The sequence below is a fragment of the Marmota flaviventris genome, chromosome 5, assembly GCF_047511675.1.
Source record: "Marmota flaviventris isolate mMarFla1 chromosome 5, mMarFla1.hap1, whole genome shotgun sequence".
Lineage (NCBI taxonomy): Eukaryota > Metazoa > Chordata > Mammalia > Rodentia > Sciuridae > Marmota > Marmota flaviventris.
The window spans coordinates 148409958-148427193 of NC_092502.1; the positions used below are offsets into that span (position 1 = coordinate 148409958).

Here is a 17236-nt window from a genome sequence, read left to right on the forward strand (position 1 = left end):
ACCTGAATTATACCCTGGCCAGGAACTCTTCAGGGTATATATCAGACTGGCTACTGATATATGCTGTCTTCCCTTGGCGATAAGAAAATCATGTCATAAATTGAGTTCTCACTGTAGACCACCCAGCCTGTTCCTCCCACAGCCTTTTGCCTCTACACCAATGGTGATTCCGTTCTTCAAGGGCTCGGGCTGAAATACTTAGAGCCATTCATGGTGTCTCATTGCTCGCCACCTCATGTCTTGTCAGCTCTGTCCTTGAACCTCTTCCAAATCCCACAACCCCCACTGACCCCACCCAGCCCAGGCTTTCCCGTTCTCACCTGGACTCTACCTGTGACGACCCAGCTTCTCTTCTTCCTTCAACTCTTGCCCCTTCTCTCTCCTCTTTTCAGGATTTTCTTCTGTGTCAGCCCAGGTTACACTTCTGCTGAAAATCCTGCAGTGGTTCCCTTGTTCCTGAGTTAAAGCCCAAGATGTGCCCATGCTGAGCCTGCCCCCTCTCCTCTCTACTTGCCCTAGCCACGCTGACTCTGAGCTGTTCTTTGAATCTGTCACGCACTGTCCCACCTTGGGGTCTCTGCACAATTGCTTCATCACCTGCCGGTTTTCACTGCATTTATTCAGGGTCCCATGTGGACGCTGGTGGCACACTGAGAACAGGATGGCTTGAGCAGGATTTACTATAAACTATTTACAGTTGGGCTGTTCCCTAACTTGGAAGCAACTGGCTGGAGCCATTAGTGTCTCACATAGCCTCAGCCCCTGGGCTATCCGGACACCTGTCCCTGTGGTAATTCCAAAAGAGGGCTTCATGGTATCTCTAGGATGTTCTTCCAGTTGTCACCTCCACATTCTGCAAGTTTTGAGGGACTCGATGGGTCTTGCCAGGTTTTCAGAGAGCAGCTAGGACTCGTATTCCTGCTACCTGTGGTCCTTAGGTGCTCTGGGGCCTGAAACACGGAAAATGGCAGTTGACCAGTCAAATTGTTGGAAATAATACAGTTTTCCTGGTTATCTGCAGGGAACACATTCCAGGACTCCCAGGGATACCCCTGAACCAGTGATAGTACCAAACTCTGTATCTGCAGTGTTTTCATATACTGTGTATACATATCTGTTATTGCAGGGTGACTAGCACCCCACCAGGGTAAGTTCCTTCTCAGAAGATGTGAACCGCCTGAGAAATGAAAAGTCTGAAATAATTAGTAAGAAATAGAGACAGAGCCAGAAATCAGATAGAAAGGGGAGCTCCTGATAGGTCCTCCAGTCCTGATAGGAGTTGGAAATGGACAACTTAAAAATGGCCCTGATTCTTTATTTAAGGGGGAGTAAGTACATCAAAGGCAGGGGTAAGGTTTCAGTGGGAGGAGTCTTGGCTTGGTGCTTGCTTGGTGCTTGCTTCTCCGCGTGGCAGAGGCCTTGCAGTAAACAGGTTGATTGGCATTTTGGCAAGCCACATCCATCTCCAAGAAGCTGTGTGGCTCCAGAAGGTCACCCCATCTCCCTTGCTGTGTTGAACTTGCGATGGAGCTAGGTCAGAAGCCAAATGAACCAAGTGTTCTGCTGGGATTTCCCCATACCAGACTTTCCTGCCTAATGGCTTCAACAGTGTTTTAGTTCAGTTCACAGTTCACAGTTCACATGGGTGGCCTCTGGTAACCCATGAGAAACTTTAATTTGTATATTAAAACTTGTAAGACATTGACACCAGCAATAATGGAACAGAACAACTGTAACACAAACCATAATCAAAGGTAAAGAATAGAGTTACCTTAGATTAGGTATAGAGGGAAGTGAAGGGAGGGGAGGGGAGGAGACATGGGCATAGGAAGGATAGTACAATGAAACAGATATCATTACTGTATGTATACATGTGACTACATGACCAATGTGATTCTACAACATGTACACTCAGAAAAATGAGAAATTATATCCCATCTATGTATGATATATCAAAGTGCATAAATGCATTCTACTGTCATGTATAACTAATTAAAACATATAAAAAAATTTTAAAAGGTATTTAAAATATAAATTATTTATTTCTGGGATTTTCCCTTTCATGTCTTCATACCATGGTTGACTGTGGGTGACTAAAACTCAGGGATGAGAAACTGCACATAAGGGGGACTACTGTGGGCACTTGGCTCATGGGCAGTGTCCACTGCATCACAGGTGCCATCTGCCCAGTGCATGTCAGGATGGATGATAGAGAGAGCAGGGAATGTGAGTGGCTGCTGCAGGCAGCCTGGGATTCACAGCCCAATGGGTATGAGAGAGAGTGGGCATGGTGCCATGGACAAGACTACCCCGAAGATTCCTAGACTCTCCTGTGACACCCAAACCACAGTCATCCATGAATACTCATATTACGCAGGTCTTACATGACAACTTTTATTCATTAATATCTGCTTACCTTTAAATGGTAGGTGGCTTCTGAATTGTACTGTTGAGCATTTCTGCTCCTATAACTGGTTTAATTTTTGTGACATGTGAGGTATTTGATTTAATGGGGAAAGTTCAAGCTTTGGGAAATATTTAAAATAATACTTTCATAAAGAGAACATCTGGCAATGTGCACCTCACCCTCCGAATCATTTGCTTTTAAAAGCATGAGCTGCGATTTCCTCCCACGGTGGCCCCTGTGCTCCTCAGATGGTGTGTATGTGAGGAGGATGGGACAGAGGGATAGGAGAGAGGTGGAAATGAACTGCTCAATGGGTTCCAGGTTCTTTACTCTGAGCATTTACCTTTGCTTTCCCCTTGATTTTGAGCAGAAATTATGTCCTCCTGAATTGATCTGGACTCTGACTTTGATATTTGTTTATACCAGGAACTATTCAAAATTTTAAGTAGAGATTTGGGGGAGATACGAATTGATGTGTTTGCCAAAATTAAAAGGTAGCAGGAGGTAGTGCTAAAGGAACATGAGCAAGCCCTGTGCTTTACAGGTCTTTGCTACTGTATCAGATGGACTCAGCCCTAAGAGGTTTGATCACTTTGGGGTAATTTATTGGTGTGATTTACCCTATTTCCTGCCTTTATTTTTTTGCATTTACCTCTAAAATACTAATTTAAAAAAAGAGAGAGTGTGGGCAGTGAAAATTGATGCTCTAGCTTACTGTGTTTCTAGCTTTTGATGAAATCCAGGTGGCTGGACAGAGGTAAAAATTGGATTACAATGATTTGTTTCATGCTGCTCTGCTGAGTCAGTTTGCAGAAGAAAAGTGAAATTTAATGCTTCCCCTGACTAATACATTTATTATAAAATTAAGACCAGATTAGCCTTTTTGAGGTCATCCAGGCTCACTCTTCATGCCCTCAGATTGTCCTGTGATCAAAGTGCCTGATGAATCAGTGAAGCTCAGTGGCCTGTAATTTACAGCCCTCTTCTAAGGCAGGAAGAACCGGAAATTATGTTGAACAATGAAACACTGACTGTCTCCTGATAGAATGTGCTAACTTTTCCTGGGTTGAATTTTAACAAGGGGGATAGGGAAGAATGGAAATGCTCCTCTACAGAAAAATAATTTAAATTCAGCTCCTTTGAAATTGTGGTATTTGTTCTCTTCCTAATCAGAGGCTGTTTTTCATATTTAACTCCTGTTTTTCTTCTTTACCCTTTTTTTAAAAATTATTTATTGGTCTTTTTAAAAATTTATTGGCTATTTTTAGTTATACAAAACATTAGGATTCGTTTTGACACAATTATAATAAAGAAACATGGAATATAATTTGTTCCAATTCAGTCTCTGAGACTTCTCCTTTCCCTCCTGTCTTCCCCACTCCTGTCCCCTTCCCTTGAGTCTACTGATCTTTCTGCTATTTACTTATAGTGTGTTTCTAAAATTAGTGCCTTGTGGATATGCATAAAGGTGAGATTCACTGTGGTATAGTCATATATGCACATAGGAAAGTTAGGTCAGATTCATTCCACTGTATCCAAAAATCTAAAATCAGCATACTACAATAATGCAGCCACATCAATGTTTACAGCAGCACAATTCACAATAGCCAAGCTATGTAACCATTGAGGTGTCCTTCAACAAATGATAGATAAAGAAAATGTTTATATATATATATATATACACACACATACATACACACACACAAACACAGTGGATTATTACTCACCATAAGAAGGATGAATCATGGCATTTGCTGATAAATGGATAGAATTGGAAACCATCGTGCTAAGAGAAATAAGCCAGACCTAGGACAACAAAGGTTGAATGCTTTATCCTTTTTATCAACCTATGCTTGTTTTGAGTGAATTGAAGAAACTGACTGATCAGTTATCCATTGCCACTAAGCCTCAGTGGCACACAACAATAAGTTTTCATGGCTGTTACACCTGGGGTCACTGGCTCTGGGCTGGGGCTGACCAGCTTCAGGCTGTGTAGGCTGGCCTCAGCTGGAGCAGCTGAGAGGACTCTGCTCCACTCCCTTCATCGCCCATTCTCCTGGCTTCATTAGGGCACAGAAATGCTCTCTTCATGTCAAAGGTAGAAACACAGAGCAAGCAGAAACACACCAGGGCTCTGGAGGCCCAGCCTCCTAGGAGGCACACTATCAATTGTGCCTTATTCACAGGCAAAAAAAAAAAAAAAGAAAAGTTTAATGAGATGGGGGCATGTGTGTTCTTCCTCTGTTGAGGGGGCTCCAACGTCATCTGACAAGAAATGAGGATCCAAGGTGGGGGGAGAATGGGAGCCTTTAATGACACCATCTACCACGATGGGCTCTAAGAGACCTCTTGTTGTTAAAGTAAATAAAATCTCCCTTCTTGGTAATTTATCTTTTTCAGGATACCTGGACCTATGGCTCTCTTTGCCATCTTTCAGAAAACATTCCTCTTGGCATTGCTGTCCTGGAGAACTTACCAGAGTGAAGGTAAGAAGTGGAAAGAACAGTAAGGAAACAGGTCACTTAGAAAAGATGAGGTCACTGGTGTTTTGGAGAAAAGCAGTTTTCCCCCCACCTTTATGAATTACCTGCAGATGATATGTAGTTCACAAGAAGTGATGTGTCGGTATCTCAAAGCAACAGTTGCCTTGGTCTTCCTTCCTCTTCCTGTGGCTCATTGCAATGCCTTAATCCTAACTTCCTGATCAATGCCTTGGTCACTAGCACAGTTGTGACCAGACCCAATCTGGGTGAAGTTCATGATCAATGTATTTACCAAGGCCATTGCCAAAGTAGTTCCTTCTCACCTTATTGGGCACGGAAATGGAGTGTGCCAGACCAGTACTGGCTTCTGAGTCAGAACATGCTGTGGTCCTTCAGCCATATTTATTCAGAAGCTGTCAGCTTTGTAAAATATAGGTGAAAGCAACAAAATTTCATGAATCAAAGGAACCCAGTCAAATCTCTGCAAGATATTAAACTTCGTGCTGAAAAGCTGTTTATAGATAAAGAAATAAAATTTGTCCATTTGCTACTTGCCAATAGAGGGTATTTTGAGATAAATCGATTTTGTAAATCAGGTCAAGAAAAATTCAACACTTCTCAAAAGTTTACGGACTTTGAACTTGTTTAAAAGGAGATCGACTTGAGAGAGTTTCTGTTGGTTCCTAAATTTCCATTGCCTTCATCCCTATTTTCCGAGACTTTACATTTCCTCTTTCTGTTTATTCTGTGCTGGCTTTGTAACAGAGAGTACAGCTCTCTCCTCTTAGGAATCACCCACCCAATTCCTGTCCGTGGATCCTGGAAAATGATACTTCTAAGGAATGTGCACAGAATTTCTCATCATTTCTTAAAACTTCCAAATAAAAAGCTGTTTGGGAAAAGGAGATTTTGTTCTGATAATAAATAGCTCCGTTCTCTGCCTGATGTGCTTCAGATCTCATTTGTTTTCAGTCCACGACACAAGGGGAGATACTACTTCTTATGACTTCTTAAAAATAATTATCTGTTGATTTCTCCTGTGATCTGGGCTATGAGGTGGCAAGAGGATTTCTCATTTGGAGCACCTTGACCTCTCTCTCGAGAGCAGGCTGAGATTTGCCAGCTGAGTGGGGAGCCTGCCCAGTGAGAATGCTTTGTCCTCCGTGCTCCTGATTCTGAGACAGTCCCACCACCCCAACTCCAGGCTTTCCAGGCCACCCCCGCCATCAGCCCCAGGTTTTTGGCACAGCTTTTCTCTCTAGAGAAGTCTAGAGAAGTCTCACTACCTGAGACTACTTCGGCTCAGACCCTCTGCTCTCAGAGCAGGCCCTGCTGCCCACTCTTCCAGCTTCTTTTGTTAGATCAGTCCTGCATTTCCCTATATTCCTACTGGTCAGGCTTCGCTTCTACTGCCCGCTCGTCTGCCAAGCAGGACTTCTTTGGTCAGCTGGTCTGGTCTTTGTCCTCACCTGTATGGTTTGGATTTCTTGTTTTGATTTCTGCGACATTTGCCCAAGCACCTACTAAACCTTCACTAAAATGAGTGGGGTTCCCACTCAACCATCCAGGTGCAGGTCTGAGAATCTCCTTCAGATAACCTGGCCAAGCTACCCGCAGTGAGACAGCACAAAGACTCTCTTCAGTTAAGCCTGGGCACATGTTTCCATCCACCAGAGGTTATGACTGCAGCATTTTAGTGTATTTTCCTCCACTTCTGTGTCTATATTCCGTAGAGATGCACATATGTAGTTTATAAAATAAAAGTTACATATATTAACATGTTTGTATATATATATATATGTGTGTGTACACACACACACACACACACACACACACACATATATATATATATATATATATATATATATATATATATATATATATATACATATATATCTTGGGGGTGTTTTGGTTAGTTACACAATGAATACAGCTTGGGTGAGTGCTTCACTTTGATACTAAATTGCCATCTAGAAATAACACCCTACTTCAGTGCTACATGGCATCCCACCTTGTGAATGGACTGCAGCTTCTTTCCTCAAGCACTTCCAGGCCAGCCAGGGAAACAGTGAGAAAGCAGGAGGAGAATCAAGTCCAGGTCTGATTCACAAGTCTGGCTCCATTCCAGTGTGATGCAATGGGAGCCGGAGCTGGGAACCAGGAGCCCTGGGTCTGGCCTGGTGTTTGACCTTGGCAAAGTCACTTTCTGATTTTTAACCTCACCTCCCTCATCTGAAGAACCAATAGGATTGGATTTAATAATTTTTATGGTTCTTTTAGCTCTCAGACTTTACCTGGCATTTTAATTGCTTTTGACCAAATTATTTCCGATTGACGTTACCGAACAAGCCGAGTACTGCTGGTTGCCTAATTTAAATTATGAAGCTTTCCGTATGTCAAAAGCAACATGTCAGAATTTTCTAGAACCTTTGGAAATAAAGACTGTAATGGTAATTGACCCACTCATTCTGCAACCAATCACAGAATGTCTATACTGGTATGGTATTAGTCTCTGTTTTTCTGAGCTGAGTAAGTCTTAGTCACACCCTAATTTATGTCATAGCCTACTGAAGACAAACACAGAGGGTAGCCTATTATGACATGCTGTTATCAGTGCTCCAAACAAGGGGTGAGAAAAACCATGGCACAATGATGTATTCTGAAGTACCATTATAACAGAGCAAACCTGGTGTTTTAAAACAATATTTATTTTCAAATATAACATATTATGTGATTATTAAACTAATACATATTTCCAAAGAACATTTGCCAAAACATTTGAAGAAATGTGCAAAGAAGAAAATTAAAATCAGTCAACCTCATCATTTAGAAATAATGACTGTTAACATTTTAGTTTTACTTTCCTTTGTAAGTTAAAAAATAACTTATCTATTTTTTTAAAAAAATTCAAGATGGGGTGCCTAATCCAATTTTTTTAGAAGTATATTTGTATTAGTCCATTTCTGTTGATAAAAGAAAATACCTGAGACTGGGTACTTTTTTAAGAAAAGAGGTTTAATTAGTTTACAGTTTGGAAGCTAAAAAGTCCAAGATCAGGAAGACCCATGATGTAGGTGTGGAGAGAGAGAGATTATATAATATGACAGAAAACCAAAGATTCAGGGAAAAGGCTCACACCTTCTCCCACAAAGCCACACCTCTTCAAGGTTTCACCACTTCTTAACATTACCAACCTGGATATCAAGCTTTCAATACAAGACCCTTTGCTGGACATCCTCAAACCATAGCAGTATGGAAAAGTTTGAGAAAAACATGATTTAAACTTGGTGACAGAGTGAGAATGGAGTTGGTGGGATTATAGGGAAGGGGCTCAACTTCTATAGTATTTCAACATTTTATCATGATTATGTGTATTTAACATTTTTGAGGTTATATTCATATAACATAAAATTAACCATTTAATAATTAAAGTGAGTAAATTATTGACATTTAATATATTCACAATATTATATAAGCATAACATTTAGTTTCAACACAAATCCGTTACCTCAAAAGGAAACCCTATGAAACAGTTACTGATTCCTCTCTCCCCAGCCCTTGGAAACTACCAGTCTTCTTTCTTCTCTACGGATTTACATATTTTGGATATTGCATATAAGTGGAATCATACAATCTGAAACCTTTTGTGACTGGCTTCCTACACTTAGCATGTTTTTTGAATTTCATCTAACTTGTAGCATTATTCATTTTCCTTCCTATGAATGAGAGTCCTTTGTATGGACATGATCCAGTTTATTCATTCATCCATCCACTGATGCACCTTTGATTTATTTCTACCTTTTGGCTGTTATTAATGATGCTACTACAAACATCCACAGGCAAGTATTTGTTTGAGTCCCTACTTTTAATTCTTTGGAATATAGTCCTAAGATTGGAATTGCTGAATCATACTATAATTCTCTTTTAATTTTCTGAAGAGCTGGCAAAAAGCTTTCCCATAATGATGAGCCATTTTACATTCCCATCAGCAATGTACAAGGGTTGCAAGTTTCTCCATATTTTCTGCCAACAATTGTTATTTCCACTTTCTTCTTCTTCTTCAAACCATTCTGTGGGTGTGAAATGGTATTTCCCTGTGGTTTTGATTTACCTTGCCTTCACGACTAATGATGTTGAGCATATTTTCATGAGCTTGTTGGCAATTTGTATATCTTCTTTGGAGAACTGACCATTCATGTCTTATGCCCACTTTTAAACTGAGTTCTTAATCTTTTTGTTGCTGATTTCTAAGGGTTGTTTATATTATGTAGATGCTAGAACCTAAGCAAATATGTTATTTGCAATTATTTTCTCCCATGTGTAAGTCACCCCTTTACTTTCTTGATAATGCCCTTTGATGCACATTTTTTTTTAATTTTAAGGTAGGTCAATTTGTATGCTTTTCTTCTGTTGTTCGTGCTTTTAATATCACATCTAGGACTCACTGCCAAATCCAAGATTGTGGAGTCCACCTTGAGCACTCCCACATTCCCCATCTCCTCACCTTTACAAAATGTCCCAAGGGATGGGTTACTTTCTGTGAAAGTAGCTGTTGTTGGCTAATGTCCTTCATTTTATGGTTATTCTTCTTAATTTTACTTCCCTAGAATCTCTTGTCTGGAGTTTTCTTCCACATTCTGATGGTAATTCCTTGTCTGGATCTGAAGCTTTGTGCCAAGTGGACCAGTCAATGAAGGAGCTTCCTTCTTGTCTCTGCTCCTCAGCTTATCTGGCTCCATCCAGAGCCCCATCCTGTCGTCTGTTTCCTGAGTGTGGGAGTGTGGCAGGACATTGGTGGAGCCATGAAGTATCCCTCTCAGACATTCCAAACCATGAGACCTTTGATTGGACAAATTTTCCTGTCTTGACTGTTGGGGGACAGTAGAGCAAAGGGCAGCACAGGTTCAGCATTAAACTGATCATGGTTTAAATTCCATATAAATTTTTTGAAGTTGTTTAACCTCATGGAGCTTCAGTTTTCTTAGTATTGTCAGCTGGGTGCAGGGGCACATGCCAGTAATCAGAGTGACTTGGGAGGCTGAGGCAAGAGGATCTCAAGTTCAAGGCCAGCCTGCGTGACTTAGCAAAACCCTGTCTCAAAAATAAATAAATAAAAAGTGCTGGAGGTGTAATTCAGCAGTAGAGCCCTCCTGGGTTCAATTACCAGTACCTCAAAACAAAAACAAAATTTAAAAAAAGTTCCTGCCTTACAGTTTTACAGTATTACATGAGACCACATAATATAAAGCAGTAGCGCTGTGCCTGGCAAATAGTACATGTTCAATTGTGTTATTATGTTTCCTTTCCAGTTTTTTTTTTTTTTTAAAAAAGCATATCACAAAAATTTGGGGACTCTCTTCAGTATTGGAGATAGTGTCCATTTTTGTTGTACAAAGAGACACTCTCCTCAGTTTTTTTTTTAAGGGAGCAGATGCTGAGAATTAAACTTAGAGCCTTCCTCATGCTGAGCACATATTCAACCACTGAGCTATCCCCTCCCCAGTCCCTCTCTTGCCTTTTAAACTACATGCCAGAGCGTTTCATTTCACTAGAGCAAATTCTTAAGGTTCTAGAAAAATGAATGCCTAGCAGGTGGTACCTGTTATACCATCGGTGATCAGACACCAGCTGATTTTGTCAAGTCTTTATCTTTTCAGTTCCTTCCCACCATTCCCAGCTTACCTCAGATCCTTTCAGTCCAACAATTGAAATAGTTGAACCAGCAACACACAATTCTTTTCAAATCTATATGGCATGCCCTCCTCCTGAGTGGAAAGCCATGTTTTGCTGCTCTAAGAATGAGCAGCAACTTAACTCACTCAGGGCTCATCTTTTCTCTGCTACCAGTGGTGCCAATAATGGTTTAAAGACAGTCAGTTTGAGAACTATTGGGCCGCTTCCCAAGGTTAATGACCTCCACAAATCTGTTCAAATTTGAATTTTTTTTTAATTCTATGCTGGGGATCAAACCCAGGGCCTCACAAATAGTAGGCAAGCACTATACCACTAGGTTATATCCCCAAGCCTGAATTTCCTATTTTTTTACAAACTCTATCATACCACCAACTACCCTAAACTATAGTGTCTAATCTTTCATGTGAATTTGTCTTTTCTTTCCACCTAAGTTCTTCCTGCAAGCTAGGAACCTTATCATAAGTATTTTGTTTCATACCAAGTGCCTCATATACTGCTGGTCTCATCCAAAGAGTTCAGTAAATTCTTTCTAGAGGGCTTTTAAATTCAATACACCAAAATGCAAGGGTCCATGTCTAGAGATAGGCTATGCATCCACTTCATAGCTTTTTTGTAAACATTTTAATTCTGGAAATATGAAGTTTATAGCAACATATTCTCTTTCTTTATTTAGCCCTGTTATGAATTTCAAACCAATTAGATTGTCCAATTTAGATTCTCTGGTTTTGTCTGTTTATTAGTTTATTAACTTGCTGTGTACAGCTAAGCAAGTTATTTCATTCATCAAAATCTTAATTTCTTCCTCTGCTAAGTGGTTTCTAAATTTCTTCCCAACTTTTCAAGGTACCTGATTCTAGGTTGCCCAAGTGAGGAATATTTTTCTAGACCAAACAATGGTGATATGGAACAGTTTAACTATCTATGATTATTCACCATGCTGCTATTAAATGTCATTTTGTACCTTTCTTTGTACTTTCAGTCTTGGCTGAATATTTATCATTGACTCCTGAATCACTTAAAGTCTTCCCCAATTCTGCATGTCAGTGTTTGCAGTTACAATGGAATGTCCACGGAATTCCTTATCATCAGGAATTGAAAATGGTATTTCAGATGGAGATCAGTAGAATTAGACCATCCAATGTCATCTGGGTGGTAAGTATTTTTCTTGGGGGCTCAATATTTTTAATATCCTTCCATGATTTATCTTTATAACATCTACAAAGTCTGCAAACACATTAACAGCTCCAAACAGTTTTTCTAAACAGTTGCATTTCTGTGTTTTTGGTTCAGAGAATATCCAGGACAAAGTAACAATGGCCACTTTGGTTTGATGGGATGTTTTATAAAAACAGATTATTTTCCCAGTTCTGTTCTTTCCCGTAAGAAGGCTATTAGGCCCATTCTTGTGAGTACTAGATTCCTAAGATCCATGAAGATCATTCATCTTTCTTCCCTTTTTTCTTCTTTGTCCACCACAGATTTTCATGAATGTTTTATTTTGGTAACATTTTTCTTGCCAGTGTGGCTTCCTGTCACTTTCGTTGCTTATACCATGTTGAAATGCAAAGAAAAGTAAGTAGCAGTGCTTCATGTTCGAGCCAGCAAAGAGGTTCTCTATGGGCCCAGTTGGAAAATAACTTAGTGTTTTTTGTCTCCTTCCCTGTGGGTTTTCTACCAAAAAATTAAGTTAAGAAAATCTTAATTTCACTCCTTTTCTCTTTGGATTATTTGGAGTAGATTTTCACTCAACGTGGTTCAAATTAGGGTCATGTCTGTTGTGCCTGACACTTCTAGTGCTTTGGGACACACTACCATTTCTGCTCTGGGAAACCTTAATAACAGAAGGGTCTGCTATTATCATGGAAGGTTTAAGGACAGTGGGATGTTCTCTTGTTGAAGGAACCCGAGATTTTCCCTGGAAGCACAAGACTGCTTGGGACCTTCCTTAGCCCAGTAGAGGTCCACCTTCTCTCAGGCAGAGGAAACTTTGGGTGCAGGGATCCAGGATGTTAGTTCCTTTAGTAAAGCCCAGAGGTTACCATGTTCCAAGGCTTCAGCTGCTTTCTTTCTCCATTGTTGTATTTGACATCCAAGCAAGTAGCCTGTGATAAGTAAAATCCACATAGGACTCATACCAGGTCTATAACCGACCACTCCCAAGTCAATTTCCTCCAATGAGAGTTGTTTAGTGTGCTGATTTTAAACAGTGGTAATGCTGTGTAGCTGTCCACTTCCACCATCAGCTTGCCTTCCCACCACTCCCCTCACATTCAAGTCTGTTTTTTTTTGTGTGTGTGTGTGTGTGGTTTTAATGCATAAACTGGTTGTTGATTTGGGCTGGAAAAACATTGAACAAGGGTCTTATTTAGGCTAAGAATGGTCCAAGAAAAAGAAATGTGGGGGGAGTCCTGGAGGGATTTTAAAAAACTATCCCTTATTGCTGTTAACAATAATAACATTGACCCTGAAGCAAGTGTATCTTATGCTGTACTTTTCTAAAGGACAGTTCCTATCTGTTGTCATGTCAGTTGTAGTGTTGGCCGACTGGATCCCCCCTTTTCCCCCACAGCAGTTTTTCATGTCTGTTTTCACATTAGATCCATGCAGTAGTCTCTTTGCAAGGTAGAGCAGCTTGTGGAACCAACTTCCCTAACTTATTAGGATTCAAGATCTTTAAGACAAGATTTTCCTTGTCTGTTGTGTTGTTCTCACAACACCCAGCCCAGCCTGATGACCACAGAGGAGAAAGTCACAGTCCAGAGAGATTTGCTGTGTTCCTCAAGGTGACAGAGACAGGGTGGTGTCATCATGTGTCTACCCAACAGGGAGCACAGCCACATCCCCGGGCCATCAGTGGATAACAGAATAACAGATGTTGCCATGAGAAGCCTTTGTCTGACTCTCTCATGCCTCAAGTTGAGGTAAGACGTAGGATTCTTCCCCAGTTACAGAAGAGGAAGAAAGCCAACCGAGCCAGAGAGGCTGCTTCCATATGGACAGTATTCTCCTCCCCTTAGGGCAGATTCCACAACACAGGCCTGAGAGAGCACCCTCACTCATGCTGAGAGGAGCACTGTTTCAGATTACTGTGTTCCCAAATGAGAGAAGAAAGGCATCTTGATCCAGGTGCCTAGAGCAGGACCAGGGCCACCTCCTGGACAGTGCTGGCCATGCAGAGCCCTGCTGGCAGACTCACTACATCACCCTGCCCTGGGCCAATGTTCTGCCCTTCCCTTCCAGCCAGTTGCCATGTGATTTTGTCAACAGCAGGAATAGGCAGAGTGACAGACAGCTTAAGCTTGGAAGGAGGCCCAGAGTGTGAGTCAGGGATAGAGCGCATGCTTCAGCAATGAATCAGGGACCTCAGTGAGACATCTGTGTCAATGTGTGTCTACCCATTACTAATGGCACCCAGTGCCAAATTAAACTTGCCCCTTCAATGAATAAAAGTGGCCCAAAGGCAGTTCATTATACCCAGTCTGCCCAGTTGTCCAGTCTGGTCTTGAACTTGTGATCCTCCTGCCTCAGCCTCCCAAGTCACTGGGAATTCACACATGCATCACCACATCCAGCCATCATATTTTTTACAAATCACTGCATTGGAGCTGGGGATATAGGTCAGTGGTGGAATGCTTGCCTGGCATGTGTTTGATTCTCAGAACTGTGTTTGATTCCCAGCACTGCATATAAATAAATCAAATAAAGGTTCATTGACAATTTAAAAAAAAATCACTGAATTTCTGTATCCAAGGATTGTTTTATCCTTTACTTACAAGTCTGTAAAGACCACAAAGCACAAGTTGAGATGACAAACAATCCACACAAAGTCTCTTGGAGAAACACAACACTGAAAATCAATGATGTAACTAAATCACTCATTACACAGTATTTATAAACTCTGGGTCCAGGTAGAGCATTGTGCAAGGTGGGGCATACCGGTGCTGAGCATGCCAGCAGAGAAAAGGGGATGCACATACAAATAGACTGTTCTAAATGTGGGGTGTGCGTGCAGGTCATTGACAGGCACTGTGGGATTGGGGTTGACCTCCTGCAACTTGGATATAGGGTTGTTTGAGCCAAAATATGAAAGAGATCTGGAAGTAATTTGGTGGGGAATGTGGAGAAAGACTCTCTGGGAAAATCTGATGAGTGGGATCAGAGGCCTTAAAGTGGGGTGGCGGCTGGAGAACTGCCAGGCCTGGATTCAGGGTGCTGTGTGGGAGCTCTGACCATGTGGGGACAGGCCAGGACAGGTGGGACTGGGGCCTCACTGCACAGAGCCATGGGAGACACTCAGGTTTTGCTTCTTATCCAAGAGCAATAAAAATAAGGGCAGTGGCAAGATCTGATTTGAGTTTTTTAAAAGCCCGCTCAGCCGCACAGTGGAGAACAATTAGGAGAACAGGAGAAGCAGGAGAAGTAGCTGGGAGGAGTGGGCTTCAGGGTTGGGCCAGGGACAAGAGAAGGGGCTGAATTTGAGGGAGTTGCAGGAGGTAAAATCCAGTCTGTGACTTGTTGACATTTAAAGGACTATTGCTATCATTAACATAATTCTTTAAAGTTCTTTTCTTTCTTTCTTTTTCTCTCTTTCTTCCTGTATTTGCTTTTATATTAAACATGTGTCTTATGATCTAAGAATAAAATCATTCAATAAAGTGAAATAAGCACTTAAAAAATCACAGTTTGTTACAGAGTAAAAAAGAAGTATACAATTCAGTACCACTGAGTGGGCCAGGGTGTCCTGATTCCAGAAAAAGTCCCAGAGAAAGATTCCAGAGAAAGTCCCAGCTGCTGCCTCCAGGTGGTATGTGAAATGCAGGTCACCCCAGCCTGTCCATTGAGACTTATTTTCCCTTAGATATGTGGGTGCAGATGCAGATTCAGGTTCCCCAAGGAAGTGCAAAGTATGTATTGCTTCTATTCCCAGCTGTGGGAGCAGAAAGCACAAGTCATGAGAGAGGTACACTGAGAAGAATGAGTGCTGAAAGCCATGGGGGACACAAACAATAAGGAAGCATAGTCCCTGCTGTTTCAGGACCATCCTAGAGTCACAAATCAATACCAAGACCCAAACACAATTTTCTTGAGAGCTTCAAGGAAGTGGAGGTTGGAGGAATTAAGAAGAAAGAGCAAGAAAGGTATAACCCAATAGTAGAATGCTTGCTTAGCATGAGCAAGGCTGTGGGTTCCATGCCCAGTACCACTGGAAAAAGAAAATCTCATCAAGGAGATAGGGCATGACCTGGAAGTCAAGAATGACACTGATTCTTAATGCAGAGGGAAGTAGGGTAAACTAATCCAGAAACACTGCATGAACAAAGAGCAAACACCGAGTTGTCAAGGAACAAAGCATATCCCAGATATGTTGGAATATGGTTCCAGAGAGAAGATTCTTGAGAGAGAGAGAGAGAGAGAGAGAGAGAGAGAGAGAGAGAGAGAGATTGGTGGATCCGGTTTGTAGACGACCTTGAATGGCAGGATAAGATGTAATGGAGCCATTGGAGCTGTTGAACTTGAGAACAGAGACACCAATGTCTTGGAAAGATTAAGACCAAGGGCTGTGCCAAAAGACCAAGTTACAGTTCAACCTGGACAAGCTTCTCAAAGAACAGTGTAAGACATTCTATGTGATTGACATCTCTAGGAACAAAGATTCTGACAGATGAAGTTCATCTTGGGGTTATTGGTCCACACATCCACCATATCTGAAAGACAGAGAAAATCAAGGGTGACATGGAGAGCTATCTGTTGACTTCTGGAGACAATGAAACTTCTAGGGTGCCATGAAGGACTGTTCTTTCTACTGAGATTTGGCCAATATAATCTAATCCTGGTTAAAAATGAATACTTAAAAACAACTCAATGATAAAAAAATGACTCAATTCTCTAGTTTTCGGGAATCTTCTTTGCAGGTTCTCTAACTGGCTCTAAGAACACCTTCTGTTGCTAATCTTCTCCCCAAGACTTGAGTGATCTCTGTTTCCTCTCCACTTGCTTCACATGGTCCCCTGGAGTTGGAAAGCCATAGGGATTGAGAGCTGAGTTTTCAAGAGGCAGGAGGCCAGTTTCCCACTGCTGAAGCATCAGGGTCAGGGAGATTGACGGGTTGGGGACAGACTTCATTTGTACATGTGGTGGAGTTGTAATGGGGTATAAGCTTGTGCTTTGGGGTAAGTCAGGTTGAGCTCCTTTTCAGAACAGGATGGCTATATGATTCCAAATATTTCCTTTACTTTCAGGGGAATTATAGCACCACAGTGAAGCGGGACCAAGTTCTGCACTGGAGATGGGAATCCGAACTCCCTTTGGAATGTGCAACACATTTTGTAAGAGTACAGAGTATGGTGGACGATGCCAAGTTCCCCAAACTGAGTATCTGGAGCAACTGGAGCTCATGGGAGGAAGTTCATGGTAAGAAGTGAGGTGGTTTTTGAGCTGGGCATAGTGGCACATGCCTGTAATCCCAGAGGCTTGGGAGGCTCAGGCAGGAGGATCATGAGTTCAAAGTCAGCTTCAGCAATGGTAGGCAGTAAGCAACTCAGTGAGACCCAAAATACAAAATAGGGCTAGGGAAATGGCTCAGTTGTCAAGTGCCCCTGATTCAATCCCTGGTACCAAAAAAATAAAAATAAAAAATAAAGCTAAAGCAACA

At 41.5% G+C, this 17236-nt stretch overlaps 1 protein-coding gene across 1 annotated transcript in view; it reads left to right on the forward strand.

The window, feature by feature from the left end:
* The window catches only part of Osmr (oncostatin M receptor), a 62186-nt gene that overhangs the window by 9764 nt on the left and 35186 nt on the right, over nt 1–17236 (forward strand). The window contains exons 2-4 of the mRNA XM_071612684.1: nt 4808–4893; nt 11564–11736; nt 16824–16995. Coding sequence (XP_071468785.1) covers nt 4821–4893; nt 11564–11736; nt 16824–16995 — 418 coding nt within the window. The 5' untranslated portion in view covers nt 4808–4820. The remainder of the gene's footprint in view (nt 1–4807; nt 4894–11563; nt 11737–16823; nt 16996–17236) is intronic.